The sequence below is a fragment of the Ranitomeya imitator genome, chromosome 1 (assembly GCF_032444005.1).
Source record: "Ranitomeya imitator isolate aRanImi1 chromosome 1, aRanImi1.pri, whole genome shotgun sequence".
In the NCBI taxonomy this organism is placed as follows: Eukaryota; Metazoa; Chordata; class Amphibia; order Anura; family Dendrobatidae; genus Ranitomeya; species Ranitomeya imitator.
This window is the reverse complement of record NC_091282.1, coordinates 3,262,769-3,282,433: the sequence shown is the minus strand read 5'-3', so window position 1 is coordinate 3,282,433 and position 19,665 is coordinate 3,262,769. Positions and strand designations below refer to the sequence as shown.

Below are 19,665 nucleotides of genomic sequence, written 5' to 3'. Positions count from 1 at the left end.
GCAGACAGGATCTTACCATGTATCTCTGTATACAGGGAGCTCCCCCTAGTGGTGACTGCAGACAGGATCTTATCATGTATCTCTGTATACAGGGAGCTCCCCCTAGTGGTGACTGCAGACTGGATCTTATCATGTATCTGTATACAGGGAGCTCCCTCTAGTGGTGGCTGCAGACAGGATCTTATCATGTATCTCTGTATACAGGGAGCTCCCCCTAGTGGTGGCTGCAGACAGGATATTATCATGTATCTCTGTATACAGGGAGCTCCCCCTAATGGTGGCTGCAGACAGCATCTCATCATGTATCTCTGTATACAGGGAGCTCCCCCTAGTGGTGGCTGCAGACAGGATCTTATCATGTAGCTCTGTATACAGGGAGCTCCCCCTAGTGGTGACTGCAGACAGGATCTTATCATGTATCTCTGTATACAGGGAACTCCCCCTAGTGGTGACTGCAGACAGGATCTTATCATGTAGCTCTGTATACAGGGAGCTCCCCCTAGTGGTGACTGCAGACAGGATCTTATCATGTATCTCTGTATACAGGGAACTCCCCCTAGTGGTGACTGCAGACAGGATCTTATCATGTAGCTCTGTATACAGGGAGCTCCCCCTAGTGGTGACTGCAGACAGGATCTTATCATGTATCTCTGTATACAGGGAGCTCCCCCTAGTGGTGACTGCAGACAGGATCTTATCATGTATCTCTGTATACAGGGAACTCCCCCTAGTGGTGACTGCAGACAGGATCTTACCATGTATCTCTGTATACAGGGAGCTCCCCCTAGTGGTGACTGCAGACAGGATCTTATCATGTATCTCTGTATACAGGGAGCTCCCCCTAGTGGTGACTGCAGACTGGATCTTATCATGTATCTGTATACAGGGAGCTCCCTCTAGTGGTGACTGCAGACAGGATCTTACCATGTATCTCTGTATACAGGGAGCTCCCCCTAGTGGTGGCTGCAGACAGGATCTTATCATGTATCTCTGTATACAGGGAGCTCCCCCTAGTGGTGGCTGCAGACAGGATATTATCATGTATTTCTGTATACAGGGAGCTCCCCCTAATGGTGGCTGCAGACAGCATCTCATCATGTATCTCTGTATACAGGGAGCTCCCCCTAGTGGTGGCTGCAGACAGGATCTTATCATGTAGCTCTGTATACAGGGAGCTCCCCCTAGTGGTGACTGCAGACAGGATCTTATCATGTATCTCTGTATACAGGGAGCTCCCCCTAGTGGTGACTGCAGACAGGATCTTATCATGTATCTCTGTATACAGGGAGCTCCCCCTAGTGGTGACTGCAGACAGGATATTATCATGTATCTCTGTATACAGGGAGCTCCCCCTAGTGGTGGCTGCAGACAATTTATCGTATATCTATGTATATATACTATTGATGACAGGCTGCAGGAATTATAGATCTTTTCTGGCTCCTTTTACTCCATATAGCTCTTTTCCTTATTTTATGTCCTCAGTTTGGTGACTCCATGAGTCTATAGCACAATCCTTTATCGGACCCTTTTTTGCTCTATGTTCCCCACTATCCTGAATGTTCCTCTGGAGTATTATTCTTCTTATACCGCCTTTATTATATCACTTTCCTCCGCGTATTATATGAAGTTATCGATGCCCTGTGTGTATATCGCCGTACCCGGCGTATTGAGTGTGCGGATGACTGTGGTCAGATGTTCGGGTCGTGTTAGGTTTCTATAAATTAGTCATCTATAGATGTCTGTATACTGGTCACCAAGGGCCACCCGTAACATGGGGACACTGCTCAGCTACGTCCAGATATTACATGTCCCTCTGCTGCTATGATGTTGCATTGCGGCCCCCTGGGGGATTGCTCTGCGGTGGGCCGAGCCTGGATACAATAATGGCTCATAGCCCCACACTCTACTGACAGTGTATTGAAGCAGCCATGTTGGAGCACTGCACCCACCCGGGGCTTCCCTGTAGTATACAGCTCCTCACGGAGCCACCATCCTTCCTTTATTATTGGGAGAGGGACCCTGACCTTCATCCAGAGCTCCTCGGCGGTGCAGAGCTCTGCTGCTTCCATCCAGCCCGAGACCAGGTTCTCACCCTCCTGGGAGTCCATTGTTGCCCGGGTACAGATGCCCCTGATATGTCTGCCCACCCTGCCCTGTGATGCCATCTGCTTTACTGTCTTGGGTCTGTGTGTGACTGTCTCGCTTTGTCCTAGAGAGGCTCCAGTTATGGCTCCTTAATGACGGCTCATGGCAAATACCAAATCTTTGCCAACACCGGACACTTCAAGGTGATGACGCACAGGAGTCTCTGTCATGTTTCTGTCTTCGTTCTCTGTTTGCTCTTTGTGTATCTCTCTCTATTGTCATCATCTCCTGATATTTTATGTCTACATAACAACATGGACTCGATATCTCAGAATGAACGTCCTGCACCTGTTATAAGTTCTTATCAAATGTAATAATGTAACTACTATAGTACTGCCCCTATGTACAAGAATAAAACTGCTATAATACAGCCCCTATGTACAAGAATATAACTACTATAATACTGCCCCTATGTACAAGAATATAACTACTATAATACTGCTCCTATGTACAAGAATATAACTACTATAATACTGCTCCTATGTACAAGAATATAACTACTATAATACTGCTCCTATGTACAAGAATATAACTACTATAATACTGCTCCTATGTACAGGAATATAAGTACTATATACTGCCCCTATATACAAGAATATAACTACTATAATACTGCCCCCTATGTACAAGAATATAACTACTATAATACTGCCCCTATGTACAAGAATATAACTACTATAATACTGCCCATATGTACAAGAATATAACTACTATAATACTGCCCCTATGTACAAGAATATAACTGCTATAATACTGCCCCTATGTACAAGAATATAACTACTATAATACTGCCCCTATGTACAAGAATATAACTACTATAATACTGCCCCTATGTACAAGAATATAACCACTATAATACTGCCCCTATGTACAAGAATATACCTACTATAATACTGCCCCTATGTACAAGAATATAACTACTATAATACTGCCCCTATGTACAAGAATATAACTACTATAATACTACCCCTATGTGCATGAATATAACTACTATAATACTGCCCCCTATGTATGAGAATATAACTATTATAGTACTGCTCCTATGTACAAGAATATAACTACTATAATACTGCCCCTATGTACAAGAATATAACTACTATAATACTGCCCCTATGTACAAGAATATAACCACTATAATACTGCCCCTATGTACAAGAATATACCTACTATAATACTGCCCCTATGTACAAGAATATAACTACTATAATACTGCCTCTATATACAAGAATATAACTACTATAATACTACCCCTATGTGCATGAATATAACTACTATAATACTGCCCCCTATGTATGAGAATATAACTATTATAGTACTGCTCCTATGTACAAGAATATAACTACTATAATACTGCTCCCTATGTACACGAATATAACTACTATAATACTGCTTCTATATACAAGAATATAACTACTATAATACTGCTCCTATATGTTATATTCCTGTACATAGGAGCAGTATTATAGTAGTTATATTCTTGTACATAGGAGCAGTATTATTGTAGTTATAGTCTTGTACATAGGGGCAGTATTATAGTACTTATATTCTTGTACGTAGGGGCAGTATTATAGGAGTTATATTCTTGTACATAGAAGCAGTATTATAATAGTTATATTCTTGTACGTAGGGGGAGTATTATAGGAGTTATATTCTTGTATATAGGAGCAGTATTATAGGAGTTATATTCTTGTACGTAGGGGCAGTATTATAGTAGTTATATTCTTGTACATAGGAGCAGTATTATAGTAGTTATATTCTTGTATATAGAGGACAGTATTATAGTAGTTATATTCTTGTATATAGGAGCAGTATTATAGTAGTTATATTCTTGTACATAGGAGCAGTATTATAGTAGTTATATTCTTGTACATAGGGGCAGTATTATAGTAGTTATATTCTTGTACATGGGGCAGTATTATAGTAGTTATTGTATATAGGAGCAGTATTGTAGTTAATTCTTGTACATAGGGTCAGTATTATAGTAGTTATATTCTTGTACATAGGGGCAGTATTATAGTAGTTATATTCTTGTACATAGGGGCAGTATTATAGTAGTTATATTCTTGTACATAGGAGCAGTATTATAGTAGTTATATTCTTGTACATAGGAGCAGTATTATAGTAGTTATATTCTTGTACATAGGAGCAGTATTATAGTAGTTATATTCTTGTACATAGGGGCAGTATTATAGTAGTTATATTCTTGTACATAGGAGCAGTATTATAGTAGTTATATTCCTGTACATAGGGGCAGTATTATAGTAGTTATATTCTTGTACATAGGGGCAGTATTATAGGAGTTATATTCTTGTACATGGGGCAGTATTATAGTAGTTATATTCTTGTACATAGGGCCAGTATTATAGTAGTTATATTCTTGTATATAGGGGTAGTATTATAGTAGTTATATTCTTGTACATAGGGGCAGTATTATAGTAGTTATATTCTTGTACATAGGGGCAGTATTATAGTAGTTATATTCTTGTACATAGGGGCAGTATTATAGTAGTTATATTCTTGTACATAGGAGCAGTATTATAGTAGTTATATTCTTGTACATAGGGGCAGTATTATAGTAGTTATATTCTTGTACATAGGGGCAGTATTATAGTAGTTATATTCTTGTACATAGGGGCAGTATTATAGTAGTTATATTCTTGTACATAGGAGCAGTATTATAGTAGTTATATTCTTGTACATAGGAGCAGTATTATAGTAGTTATATTCCTGTACATAGGAGCAGTATTATAGTAGTTATATTCTTGTACATAGGGGCAGTATTATAGTAGTTATATTCTTGTACATAGGGGCAGTATTATAGTAGTTATATTCTTGTACATAGGGGCAGTATTATAGTAGTTATATTCTTGTACATAGGAGCAGTATTATAGTAGTTATATTCTTGTACATAGGAGCAGTATTATAGTAGTTATATTCTTGTACATAGGAGCAGTATTATAGTAGTATATTCTTGTACATAGGGGCAGTATTATAGTAGTTATATTCCTGTACATATGGGCAGTATTATAGTAGTTATATTCTTGAACATAGGAGCAGTATTATAGTAGTTATATTCCTGTACATAGGAGCAGTATTATAGTAGTTATATTCTTGTACATAGGGGCAGTATTATAGTAGTTATATTCTTGTACATAGGGGCAGTATTATAGTAGTTATATTCTTGTACATAGGGGCAGTATTATAGTAGTTATATTCTTGTACATAGGAGCAGTATTATAGTAGTTATATTCTTGTACATAGGAGCAGTATTATAGTAGTTATATTCCTGTACATAGGGGCAGTATTATAGTAGTTATATTCTTGTACATAGGGGCAGTATTATAGGAGTTATATTCTTGTACATGGGGCAGTATTATAGTAGTTATATTCTTGTACATAGGGGCAGTATTATAGCTGTTAAAGATCATGGATTTCCATTTTTAATGACTTCATGGCTTTTTGAGGTCATGGATTTGTCACAGACGCTGTGACTGTTGTTGCCATCTGACCAGCTGTCCTCTGTCTTTATTGTTTCTGCTTGTCTCTTCTTGTCCTGTCTCTTGGTGGCTGCTGTCTCGTGGTCCTGGCACCTGATCTCACTGTGTCTTGTGCTGTTTTTTCAGGGTAATGTAGTCGCCATTAAACATGTGAATAAGAAGCGCATCGAGCTGACCAGACAGGTCCTGTTCGAGTTGAAACATGTAAGTATGAGGACGTTGTGAGCTCTTCAGACGCCGGCGACCCCTCCATGTAACCATGTAGTGTATGGACGTCAACCTTCAGGGTACAGCCCCCTTGTGAAGAATAACAGGATTTCAGACCCCTAAGTTAATACATAAGTGTGAAGCCCCTTTAATGCTGATCACTCTCGCACTTTGCTGTTAGAATTTCATTGGGACATTAGTGAGAAATCCTTGAAGTTGTATGCTCCAGTTTATCGGGGTGCATGTCGCTCCTCAGCTCTGCTGCACTTCTCCACCTCCGTCCCCGATCAATGGCCACTTCCACATCATCTTCAGGAGATTACTGCGCCGGAGCCCCCTTTTGGTGATATGATGATCAGCATTAAAGGGGCTTTACACTCTTACCTTTAGTTAAGGGTCGAGTATGCAGGACTTCACACAAGTCACCATCTAGAGATCTTCTCTTAGTAACGGTTTGCTACACATGGAGCCAATTCACAAAGCTGGCAGACAGTGGCAAGCCACACATTAGGGGCCCGAGAGCCACAGGTTGGGGACCCCTCATCTGACCGTAGGACAGCCATTGCTGACTGGATTCCTGTATAGATAGGAGACTGTGCAGCGCTGTGCAGAAGTCTTAGGCAGTGGAGGAATAAATGCTGAAGTCAGAAGCTTTCAGTAACAGATTGTGTGATATGTCATGTGGGTATCATTTTGTGTATATTTATATTTTACTGATTTTCATAGTGTTCTCTTGTTGCCCTGTATCATTCCGTGTGTTCCCCATATTGTAGAGTCTCAATTACCTTCCAAAAGGCTGATAATTGGATTAGCTCACTTAAGGTGCCGTCACACTGAGCGACGCTGCAGCGATACAGACAACGATCCGGATCGCTGCAGCGTCGCTGGAGAGCTGTCACACAGACAGCTCTCCAGCGACCAACGATCCCGAGGTCCCCGGTAACCAGGGTAAACATCGGGTTACTATGCGCAGGGCCGCGCTTAGTAACCCGATGTTTACCCTGGTTACTATCCTAAAAAGTAAAAAAACAAACGCTACATACTTACCTACCGCTGTCTGTCCTCGGCGCTCTGCTTCTCTGGTCTGGCTGTGAGCGCCGGGCAGCCGGAAAGCAGAGCGGTGACGTCACCGCTCTGCTTTCCGGCCGCTGTGCTCACAGCCAGAACAGAGAAGCAGAGCGCCGAGGACAGACAGCGGTAGGTAAGTATGTAGCGGTTGTTTTTTTTACTTTAACGATGGTAACCAGGGTAAACATCGGGTTACTAAGCGCGGCCCTGCGCTTAGTTACCCGATGTTTACCCTGGTTACCAGCGAAGACATCGCTGAATCGGTGTCACACACGCCGATCCAGCGATGTCTGCGGGGAGTCCAGCGACGAAATAAAGTTCTGGACTTTCTTCCCCGACCAGCGACAGCACAGCAGGGGCCTGATCGCTGCTGCCTGTCACACTGGACGATATCGCTAGCGAGGACGCTGCAACGTCACGGATCGCTAGCGATATCGTCTAGTGTGACGGTACCTTTACTGTCTGCAGCCTGACTGTATCTATGCCTCTTGATGACCCCCTGTAGTGCCTTAATCCCCAAGGCACCTTTGTCAGGTCTGGGAGGCCTGAATACCACCCCAACCTGTCTGACTATCCCTGGATATAAGGAGGGGGCTGGGGAGGACAGGAGCTGTGAAGTCAGTTCCTGTGTGGAGAAGATGGTGTGAACACAGCACATCAGAGAGAAAGGGAAGCATATGGATTTTTGTTTATAATCTGTATGCTGGATTATTGGACTCTCATCTCCTTGGATATTTTATCCTGTGACTGAACTGCATTCGTGTTCTGGACTATTGTATCCTCAGTGTGGTGGATTGTTTATGGACCTTTTAGTTTTGCCTATAATAAAGGTCTTGGGACTGTTCACACTTCCCCTGCTCTGTTGATTGTGTGGTATCGGAAAAGGACCCCGTGGCAACTGGTGGTAGCGGTGGGATCAACAGAGTTTAACCCAATGGAGAAGCACCCACAGATTGAATACAGAAATTGGACTGTATCCAGTTTACAGGAGAGAGCCAGAGACCTGGGCCTGAACTACCAGGGACTGGCTAAAGAAGCCTTAATAGACCTACTGGTGGGTACTAGCCCGGCCACCTACTCCCAGATGTCTGAAGGACGAGCACTGGAGACCGGAATCCCCACCCCAAAAAGCCAGTGGGTGGTGTGGTACGAACAAGAGATGGCGGTTCTGGGCCCGGGCGTCTCTCAGGAGTATAAGGAGGAGGCTGCCCGCTGGGCACAGCGAAGACAAGAAGCAATGGAGGTCGAAAGAGAGAGTAATGCAATGTGGAGTGTAAACCCAACGATCCGGGAGCCTGTACGGATCACCTTGACAGAATTTAAGCCATTTGATGAGGCTTCCGGAGATGTGGAGGGGTTCTTCAAGGACTTTGAGCAGCAGTGTGCTGTTATGGAGGTGCCCCACTCTGGCTGGATGCGTTTGTTAGTGGGACTCCTGAACGGTAGCCTGGCGGAGGCTTACTGAACCATTGACTCACAGCGGTATCTGGATTATAACATTCTAAAGCAGACTATCCTGGGTTACCATCCTATCACCCCAGACTCATATAGGGCCAAGTTCCGAGACCTCCCATGCACTACGGGGGGATCGTTTAGGATGTATGCACATAAGTTGTCCCAGGCATGTCAGAGATGTCTGGAAGCAGAAAACACCTTTACGGTGGAAGATGTTATACAGGCATTCCTTATAGAAAAATTTTCCCTTCCCCATGACAGCACCGCACATTGAGAGATGGTATCCGCCCCCAGGAACAGGAAACCTGCAGCCGAGATAAAAGAAGGGGGCGGCACCTCTCTCCTCAGTTTTTGTTTCCTGTTCCTGCAGGCGGATGCCTGTGGTAAAATACCTCCAGAGGGATCTCCCTCTGATGTTCCGGTCCGGAGGCCGAGGTCCACGGGGGGGCTGCAGCTGGGCACAGTGGTGCGCGCCTGTAATCCTTGCCATAGGGAGCTGTTAGACCGCGCTCGTCCACCTTCCTGGACTTCCTCCTGCTTGGAGGCTGGGCCGGGGTGCAGGCGTGCCCATCACGACGCTGGCGCCGACTGAATGGGTGACGACTTCCGGTCACGCCGGAAGTAACGTCACACGCCGGAGTAAGAGGGTGTGTTGGACGCTTCCAGGTGGAAGTCGTTCCAGGAGCGCGCACACCGCTCTACTCATTTAAAATTAAAACAGCGCACAGCATTCAGTGCTGTACAGCTCAAGCATGGCAGACCCTGCTGCAGATGGACGCGTAACAGAGGAGGACCTACAGCCTGTCGTGGTATTCATGGGTCGGTGGGTGAGTGAGTTAGTGACAACCATATATCATCTTTATATTCTAGGGTAAAAAAGCCACCACAAAGCAGAAGAACAGGTTGTGTGCGTTATGCAGAGAAACCCTCCCCACAACATACGAAAAACGGATCTGTCGGCCGTGTATTGATAAAACAGTAGCCGAAGCGTCGCCATCCCTACTCCAAAGCATTAAAACAATTATTAGAGATGAAGTGAAAATGTCAGTGAAAGAACAATTAAAAGACCAAGCCGCGCTCAACATTGGAAAACCCACCCCTTCCCATACTTCTAAAAAAAACCAAAGCTCCGATGTAGACTCGGAGGAAGAGTTGGGAGAATTAACCCCCTCGGATGTATGAGAACTAGACTCCTCAGATGAGAGGAGTGTGGCCGCCCTTATTTTTTATCCGAAAATATTGGGGAATTGCTAAAATTGGTTAGGTCAACTATGGGGGTTGAAACACCCAGAGAACAACGCACGGTACAAGACTCCATGTTTAGCAATTTAGAGGGGAAAAAATGTAAGGTTTTTCCTTTTCATAAAAGCCTTTTAAATTTAATTAAAAGAGAATGGAAAAAACCTAATAAAAAATGTTGGTTCCAGACACAAAACGTAAATATCCGTTTGATGAGGAAGCCTGTGAGAAATGTGAGAACGCCCCAAGGCCATCGCCAGCACCTCAAAAGGGATAGCCCTACCATTTGAAGATATGGGTGCCTTAAAAGACCCTCTTACAAGAAGCATGATGCTTTCTTCAAATCCGCTTGGGAGGCGTCAGCGTGGTCATTTAAGCCTGGGGTTGCCGCCACTTGCACAGCTCGTGCTATGGTCAAGTGGTTGGAGGAATTAACTGAGCAAATTAAAAATAAATGCCCAAGAGAGAGACTTTTAGAGGCAATACCCTCAATACAGAAAGCGGCAGGTTTTATAGCGGATGCGTTGGTGGACTCCGCTCGGTGCGCCGCCCGTGCGTGTGCCCTATCAAACTCAGGAAGGAGGGCATTATGGCTAAAAAACTGGAACACAGACTTCCAGTCAAAAGTAAAACTTTGTGCCATCCCTTGCGAGGGTCAGTACCTCTTTGGGAAAACATTAGATGAGCTATTGGAGAAAGCGTCGGATTAAAAGAAACTGTTTCCGCTCCCTCCCTTTTCTAAACGCCGTTGGGGTGATACTCAATCGTCCTTTTGAGGATCAGGAAATAGAGGTGGCCGTGGACGCTCTGAGGATAGGTCCATGCGAGGAAGGCTTTGGAGGAAAGATAAAGGATTCCTCTTCAATAAGCCTCCCCGTAGATCACACCCAAAACAGCAATGACGCCAGGAATCCGGTAGGAGGAAGGCTCCAAAATTTCCTCCATCAGTGGGAAGCATTACCTGCCTCTCGATGGATAACAAATCTATTATCCAAGGGCCTGCGACTGAGTTTTACCAAAACCCCACCACGGAGAGTAATATTCACCCAGGTGGCTAAGAAAAATCAGGCCACGTTAGAGAAGGAAGTTTGGATACTCCTACAGAAAAAAAGTGTTAAAAAAGGTACCTCATCCTTACACCAAAACCAGATGGTTCAATGAGAACGATATTCAATCTAAAATCGTTAAAGCGATAGATCCGGGTGCAAAAATTCAAGATGGAGACATTAAGGTCGGCAGTGAAATTACTCAGTCCAGGGTGTTACATGGTGGTAATAGACCTAACCGAAGCCTATTACCATATGCCAATCTGCGAAGAGCACCAACAATACCTAAGATTGGTAGTGGAAATTGCTCAGGTTCCCACTCACCTACAATATCAGTGCCTTCCCTTCGGGGTCTCAATAGCTTCCCGTATATTTACAAAAATAATATCGGAAATAGCATCCTACATAAGGAAGGAAGAAATACTCCTGATCCCCTATTTAGACGACTTTCTTGTTGTAGCAGACGACAAACAAAAATGCGGGAAGGCTGTCACAAAGGTACTAGAAATACTAACAAATCTGGGCTGGATAATAAACTTCAAAAAGTCAAGATTAGATCCAACCTAGATACAGAAATTCCTGGGAATCCAGTTGAATTCGATTGAACAAAAATGCGTTCTCCCAGACAAAAAAGTCCACCAGGTACAGACGACTCAACCCATTTATCTAAGGTCCGCGATGCCACTGCTAGGAGTCCTAACAGCAACAATTCTGGCAGTAAAGTGGGCACCAGCCCATACAAGAGAACTACAACACCAGATATTGTCCGAACAGTCAGTGGTTCCATGCAACCTGAATCGGAAGTTTTTTCTATCACCGCAGGTGCAAGAATCGTTGAAGTGGTGGCTGAGCACGGAAAACTTAAAAAATGCGGTACCATGGTCAACCCAAAACCTGGTAGTACTAACTACAGATGCGGGGCCATTAGGTTGGGGAGCACATCTGTCAGACCTAGTTCTGCAGGGTCCGTGTGAACCCTCAATGAGAACAGCATCCTCCAACCTAAAAGAATTGACAGCAGTAAGGCGAGCACTTCTTTATAAGGCAAAAGGGTCAAAGGGAAACACATCACAATGCTATCCGACAACAGTACCACGATAGCTTACATAAAACATCAAGGGGGAACAAGATCAACATCCCTGATGTCAGAAGCCAAACAACTGTTCGAATGGGCAGAAAGCAACCTTTTGTCCTTATCAGGAACACACCTAAAGGGAACAGAGAATCTGGTGGCGGACTTCTTAAGCCATCATGTATTACGCCAGGGGGAGTGGTCCCTGAACCAAGACGTGTTTGGGAAAATCTGTGCCATCTGGGGCATGCCGGAAATAGATTTATTTGCCACAAGAAAAAACCGACAAGTAAACAGGTTCTACTCCCTCAATCCAAAAGAACACCCGGAGGGCCGAGATGCACTGCTGCACTGGTGGAACTTTCACCTAGGGTATGCATTCCCTCCAATTCCACCGATTCCGATAGTTCTAAAGAAGATTCGAGAGGACAGGGCGCGGATAATCCTCGTGGCACCGTTTTGGCGGAAAAGTGCATGGGTCACATGGTTCAGACGCATGTCTATCTCGGACCCATGGATCCTCCCGGACATCCCAAACCTTCCACACCAGGGCCCGGTCCTACATCCTCAAGTGCACAGACTCCATCTCACCGCCTAGGACTTGAGAGGGGACTATTACTAGCAAAGAGTTTCTCAAACTCTTTAGTAGACACTCTGCTCACCAGCAGAAAGAAAGTAACATTGGACAAGATATGGGAAAAGTTCCTGGAATTCTCGGGACGACAGTTGTCCAATACGAGCCAAAAAGTCCCGGTGAAAGAGATACTAGAATTCCTTTAAAAAGGGCTAGAAAAAGGGTTATCTCCTAACACCCTAAAAGTACAAGTCTCTGCCTTGGGTGCTCTATTTGACCAAAAACTTGCAGATCACCCCTGGGTCTACCCGTTTATCCGAGCCTCATTTGCAGCGAGACCCTCAAAATTGTTACCAAAGGTGACTCCCTGGGATCTAAATTTAGTCCTAATGCATCTCCTCCTTTCAAGCTACTTGCTTCTATTTCAGAGAAGGCCTTAACTTTAAAAACAGTGCTCCTGGTTGCCCTGACATCGGCTCGGCGTATCTGCGAGCTGCAAGCCATTTCGGTAAATCCTCCATATACTACCTTTATGGAGGACAGCATAATCATAAGAACTGACCCGACCTTCTTCCCAAAGGTCAATTCAAAATTCCACAGGAACGAGGAAATAATTCTGCCTTCATTTTGTGCAAATCCAAAATCCCAGGGAGAACAAGCCTTCCATTGCCTTGACATTAGACGTTGCCTACTCCAGTACATAGAAATATCAAAACCATGGCGACAGTCGTCATCTCTTTTCGTCTCCTTCCAGGAGGCAAACAGGGGTAAGAAAGCCTCGAAATCATCTATTGCACGGTGGCTTCGTATGGCTATTTCACCATCTTACTCTTCCTCAGGTCAGACTCCCCCACTGGGGTATAAGGGCTCACTCTACAAGGGCCATAGCCACATCTTGGGCTGAAAAGGCTAATGCATCTGTGGAACAGATTTGCAGGGCAGCAGTATGGTCCTCACCATCCACTTTCTTCCACCACTACAGGCTAGACCTAGGACCCTCAAATTTAGGCTTTGGTAGGAAAGTGTTATCCGCTGTTGCCCCACCCTAGGATTCTATTCTATTTCTTCCTATCAATGTGCGGTGCTGTCATGGGGAAGGGAAAAAAATGGTAATTACTTACCAGTAATTTGATTTTCCAGAGCCATGACAGTTCCCACCCTATCTGGGTGATGGTTGTGTGATGCACAAAAAAAACAAAAAAAACATTAAAATATAAAAGAAGGTGTACAAAAGTGACTTTGTTAATAAAATACTGATGTACTAATTTGGCGGTTACCTTGCATACTCTGAAACAAAAACTGTAGAGAGAGGTGCCGCCCCCTTCTTTTTTCTCTGCTACAGGTTTCCTGTTCCTTGGGGCGGATACCATCTCTCAATGTGCGGTGCTGTCATGGCTCTGGAAAATCAAATTACCGGTAAGTAATTATCATTTTTCTTGCCATGTGCCCCGCAGAGGTACGGGAATGGGTCCAGGAGCGCACCCCGTGTACCGTGGCCGATGAAACCCTTACTATCTGTCCGCCATGAAGGAGGCTTCTGGACAATGAACCACGGCCTTCTCCCGCGCCCCGTCCCCCTCCGATTATATCTGCCCTTCCACCTAGTCACAAGCCGATGACAATCACGCCTCACAATCCTGGGTCTCAACAGTTCCGACCACGACCTGGGGTATCACAGAGAGGAGATGTTATGGATGTGAGCAACCTGGACATTTGCAGTCTGGCTGTCCCTCAAGGATTCGGAGGGAGCCCCACGCAGCCCCACCTCGTCCAGTCAGTGCATCTTGTGCAATCCATCCTGCCTGAGGAAGAGCTACCACCACCCCCACCAGAGTTGACCACCGACCACAGCACCATAGATACCCCTCCTGGAATGTACAGACTCCGGCCTTTGTCCTTTAGCTACCCAGAACAACGGCAACGCCACCTGCAGGATGTGTTAATTGATGGATACAAAGTGTCAGAATTTAGAGACACGGGGGCTTTCCTGACTATCGCTGACCCCTGTATGGTTCGACCTGAGGCAATTCACCAAGATCTGGGAATTCCCATTGTCCTGGTAGGGGGTGCCCGCAAATATATACAGAAAGCTTCTGTGCGTTTTGATTATGGTTGTGGAGAAAAACTGTTGGATTGAAGTTATGGGAGGACTTCCTGCAGATATCCTCCTTGGGATCCACATTGGGGAGTTACAGTGCCAATTTGTGGGAGCAGTCACCCGACTACAGGCCCTTCAAGCACTACGTCATCCGGATCTCACCGGGGAGCAACCACCACGAACCGCATCAGAGTTGGTAAGCAATACGTTCACTGCTACTACATTGGGAGAGTCTTGGGATAGAGAGGAGTTTAGGAGAGAAATAGAGGGTGACACTACCTTAGCAGCCCTTAGGCTAAGGGCAGAAACTGGGCACATGGGAGATAATGGGGATGGCTTCACTCTAGAAAATGGACTGTATTATCATGTAACAAAAGTTAGTGACAAGGGCAACGACCGGGCAACTTATTGTTCCTCAGAAGTTCAGGACACAGCTACTCCAACTGGCCCATGACATCCCCTTGGTTGGGAATCAAGGAAGGAAAAGGACGGAAAAGAGACTCACCCAAAGTTTTTACCGGCCTGGCATCTCGCAGTCGGTAGCCCATTATTTCCGCACCTGTGATATGTGCCAGAAAATGTGGCATCCAGGAGCTCGATATAAGGTACCCCTGCAATCCCTGCCCATAATTGAAGAACCATTTCAACATGTAGCTGTCGACATCATAGGTCCTCTGGCCCACCCCAGCCGGTCGAGGAAAAAAATATATCCTGACAGTGGTGGACTATGCCACTCGGTATCCTGAAGTTGTGGCCCTGTCCAGTATTACAGCAGTGAAGGTAGCCGAGGCCCTTGTTACCATTTTGACCTGGGTAGGGTTTCCTAGTGAAATATTATCGGATCAAGGCACTCAGTTCATGTCAGATCTGGTCCAATCCCTATGGCATACCTGTGGTGTTCGAGCCATTAGCACCACCCCATACCACCCGCAGACCAACAGACTATATGAACGCTTTAATGGAACCCTAAAAAATATGCTGAGGGCTTTTGTTGATGTTGAAAAAGACTGGGAAAAATACCTACCACATCTCCTCTTCGCCTATCGGGAGGTTCCCCAAGAGTCCACAGGGTTCTCTCCCTTCAAACTACTGTTTAGCCGGAAGGTCCGTGGGCCTCTCACTCTTCTGAAAGAACATTTGGAGGGAGATATCTCAGACACCGGAATGCCCATCATTCCCTATGTTGTAAAGTTCAGAGACCGTCTCGCCCAGCTAGCTACCTTGGCTAAAGAACATCAGCGAATGGCCCAGTCCAGACAAAAAACCTGGTATGACCGTAATGCCAAGACCCGGGAATTTATGGAAGGACAACAAGTGCTCATGATTACTGCTTCCCCTTCCAACAAGCTTCAAGCAGTGTGGGAAGGTCCTTATCAGGTTGTCAAGAAAATTAATGACAATAACTACGTTATTGCCCTGGACTCTAGTGATCGACGACAGAAAACTGTCCACATTAACGTGCTGAAAGACTACCATGACCGATCTCTGCCTGTTCTAGCCATCTGCCACCCCCCTAGTGATACCGCCGCCGCCGAGTATCTCCACGATCTTCTCCAGGTTGCCCAAGCGGGAGGATCACTGGAACAAGTGCCCCTAGGCTCCCATTTATCGGATATACAAAAGGACAATATTTTCACCGTACTAAGGCTGAGGGCTGCTGCTTTCTCCTCAAAGCCGGGGAAGACTACTCTCCCCAGCCACCATGTGGAATCCCCCGGACAACGCCCCATCCAGCAGGCTGCCTACCGGGTTCCAGAGGCTGTTCAAGGTATGATAAAGAACGAACGGGAGGAGATGAAACGACTGGGAGTTGTTCAGCCATCTCACAGTTCTTGGGCCTCTCCTGTCATCCTGGTCCCCAAGAAGGATGGTACAACACGATTCTGCTCTGATTACAGACTATTAAATGATGCCACCAAGAGTGATGCCTACCCAATGCCCAGGATTGATGATCTATTGGATCGTCTGGCCAGTGCCCAATTTATGACCATGTTAGTCTTGAGCAAGGGGTACTGGCAGATACCCCTAATGGAGGACGCTCAGGAGCGCTCGGCCTTCATTACTCCCTTCGGGCTTTCTGAGTTCCTGAGAATGCCCTTTGGGACGAAAAATGCCCCCGCTACTTTCCAGAGAATGGTTACAACAATGTCAGGACTTTGCCCGTGCTTACTTGACATTTAAATGGCGCTTCCGGCAATCGCGCCGGAAATACGCACACCTGTGACCTGTGTCACATGATCGCGGGTCACCGGTGTGTCGGCATGACAACCAGAGGTGTCATGGAGACCTCTATGGTTATAAGTGCCGGATTGCTGTGAGCGCCACCCAGTGGTCGGCACTCATAGCAAGTGAGCAATTCTACTACATAGAGGCAATCTGAACATCGCCTCTATGTAGCAGAACCGAACGGGTTGTGGCAGTTTCTAGTTTTCCATGGAGACTATTGAAGCTGGAGACTATTGAAGCATGCCAAAAGTAAAAAAAAAATGTTTTTAAAAATATCAAAAACAATAAAATATATATAAAAGTTCAAATCACCCCTCTTTCGCCCCGTTCAAAATAAAACAATAAAAATAAAATCAAACCTGCACATATTTGGTATCGTCGCGTTCAGAATTGCCCGATCTATCAATAAAAAAAGGATTAACCCGATCGCTAAACGGCAGAGCGAGAAAAAAATTAGAAATGCCAAAATTAAGTTTTTTGGTCACCACAACATTGCATTAAAATGCAATAACAGGCGACCAAAATGGTATAATTAAAAACATCAGCTCGGCACGCAATAAATAAGCCCTCACCCGACCCCAGATCACGAAAAGTGGAGACGCTGCGGGTATCGGAAAATGACGGAATTTTTATTTATTTTTTACAAAAGTTTGGAATTTTTGTCACCATTTAGATAAAGAACCCGGATATGTTTGGTGTCTATGAACTCGTAATGATCTGGAGAATCACAATGGTGGGGCAGATTTAGCATTTAGTGAACCTAGCAAAAAGCCAAACAAAAAACAAGTGTGGGACTGCACTTTTTTTGTAATTTCACCGCACTTGGAATTTTTTTCCCATTTTCTGGTACATGACATCATAAAACCAATGATGTTATTCAAAAGTACAACTCGTCCTGCAAAAAACAAACCCTCACATGGCCAAATTGATGGAAAAATAAAATATTGCACTGAGAAAAAGGGGAGCGAAAAACGAAAACGCAAAACCGAAAAACGCTTCAGGGTTAAGGGGTAAAATAAATTTCAGTAACGTGTTGAATATTTTACCCTGTGTAATTCATTATTACACGTCATTTATAGACAACTGTGCAGATCTCTGTCCTGTGTGGATTGAATGAGTTGTTACCGACATTTGGGGAGAATTTCATGTCATGTAGCACCTTTAGAAAATTGGTGATGAGTAGAATAGTTATTTCACTCGCTGTATCTATCTATCTATTATCTATCTATTATCAATCATCTATCTATCTATCTGTTTATTATCTATCGATCATCTATTATCTATCTATCTACAGTCATGGCCAAAAGTATTGACACCCCTGCAGTTCTGTCAGATAATACTCAGTTTCTTCCTGAAAATGATTGCAAACACAAATTCTTTGGTATTATCTTCTTCATTTAATTTGTCTTAAATGAAAAAACACAAAAGAGCAAAACATTGATCATTTCACACAAAACTCCAAAAATGGGCCAGACAAAAGTATTGGCACCCTCAGCCTAATACTTGGTTGCACAACCTTTAGCCAAAATAACTGCGACCAACCGCTTCCGGTGACCATCAATGAGTTTCTTACAATGCTCTGCTGGAATTTTAGACCATTCTTCTTTGGCAAACTGCTCCAGGTCCCTGATATTTGAAGGGTGCCTTCTCCAAACTGCCATTTTTAGATCTCTCCACAGGTTTTCTATGGGATTCAGGTCTGGATTCATTGCTGGCCACCTTAGAAGTCTCCAGTGCTTTCTCTCAAACCATTTCTAGTGCTTTTTGAAGTGTGTTTTGGGTCATTGTCCTGCTGGAAGACCCATGACCTCTGAGGGAGACCCAGCTTTCTCACACTGGGCCCTACATTATGCTGCAAAATTTGTTGGTAGTCTTCAGACTTCATAATGCCATGCACACGGTCAAGCAGTCCAGTGCCGGATGCAGCAAAGCAACCCCAAAACATCAGGGAACCTCCGCCATGTTTGACTGTAGGGACCGTGTTCTTTTCTTTGAATGCCTCTTTTTTTCTCCTGTAAACTCTATGTTGATGCCTTTGCCCAATCTCTACTTTTGTCTCATCTGACCAGAGAACATTCTTCCAAAGCGTTTTAGGCTTTTTCAGGTAAGTTTTGGCAAACTCCAGCCTGGCTTTTTTATGTCTCGGGGTAAGAAGTGGGGTCTTCCTGGGTCTCCTACCATACAGTCCCTTTTCATTCAGACGCCGACGGATAGTACGGGTTGACACTGTTGTACCCTCGGACTGCAGGGCAGCTTGGACTTGTTTGGATGTTAGTCGAGGTTCTTTATCCAACATCCGCACAATCTTGCGTTGAAATCTCTTGTCAATTTTTCTTTTCCGCCCACATCTAGGGAGGTTAGCCACAGTGCCATGGGCTTTACACTTCTTGATGACACTGCGCACGGTAGACACAGGAACATTCAGGTCTTTGGAGACGGACTTGTAGCCTTGAGATTGCTCATGCTTCCTCACAATTTGGTTTCTCAAGTCCTCAGACAGTTCTTTGGTCTTCTTTCTTTTCTCCATGCTCAATGTGGTTCACACAAGGACACAGGACAGCGGTTGAGTCAACTTTCATCCATGTCAACTGGCTGCAAGTGTGATTTAGTTATTGCCAACACCTGTTAGGTGCCACAGGTAAGTTACAGGTGCTGTTAATTACACTAATTAGAGAAGCAGCACAGGATTTTTCCAACAGTGCCAATACTTTTGTCCACCCCCTTTTTATGTTTCGTGTGGAATTATATCCAACTAGATGGTGGCCCAATTCTAACGCATCGGGTATTCTAGAATATGCATGTCCACGTAGTATATTGCCCAGTCACGTAGTATATTGCCCAGCCACGTAGTATATTGCCCAGCCACATAGTATATTGCCCAGCCACGTAGTATATTGCCCAGCCACGTAGTATATTGCCCAGCCACGTAGTATATTGCCCAGCCACGTAGTATATTGCCCAGCCACGTAGTATATTGCCCAGCCACGTAGTATATTGCCCAGCCACGTAGTATATTGCCCAGCCACGTAGTATATTGC

The 19,665-nt window shown here is 44.7% G+C and overlaps 1 protein-coding gene across 3 annotated transcripts in view; it reads left to right on the top strand.

The window, feature by feature from the left end:
- Positions 1-19,665, top strand: part of NPR2 (natriuretic peptide receptor 2) — a 422,222-nt gene that overhangs the window by 301,652 nt on the left and 100,905 nt on the right. For all 3 annotated transcript variants that reach the window (XM_069745468.1, XM_069745472.1, XM_069745463.1), the window contains 2 exons: positions 2,214-2,288; positions 5,769-5,846. In XM_069745468.1, coding sequence (XP_069601569.1) covers positions 2,214-2,288; positions 5,769-5,846 — 153 coding nt within the window. The remainder of the gene's footprint in view (positions 1-2,213; positions 2,289-5,768; positions 5,847-19,665) is intronic.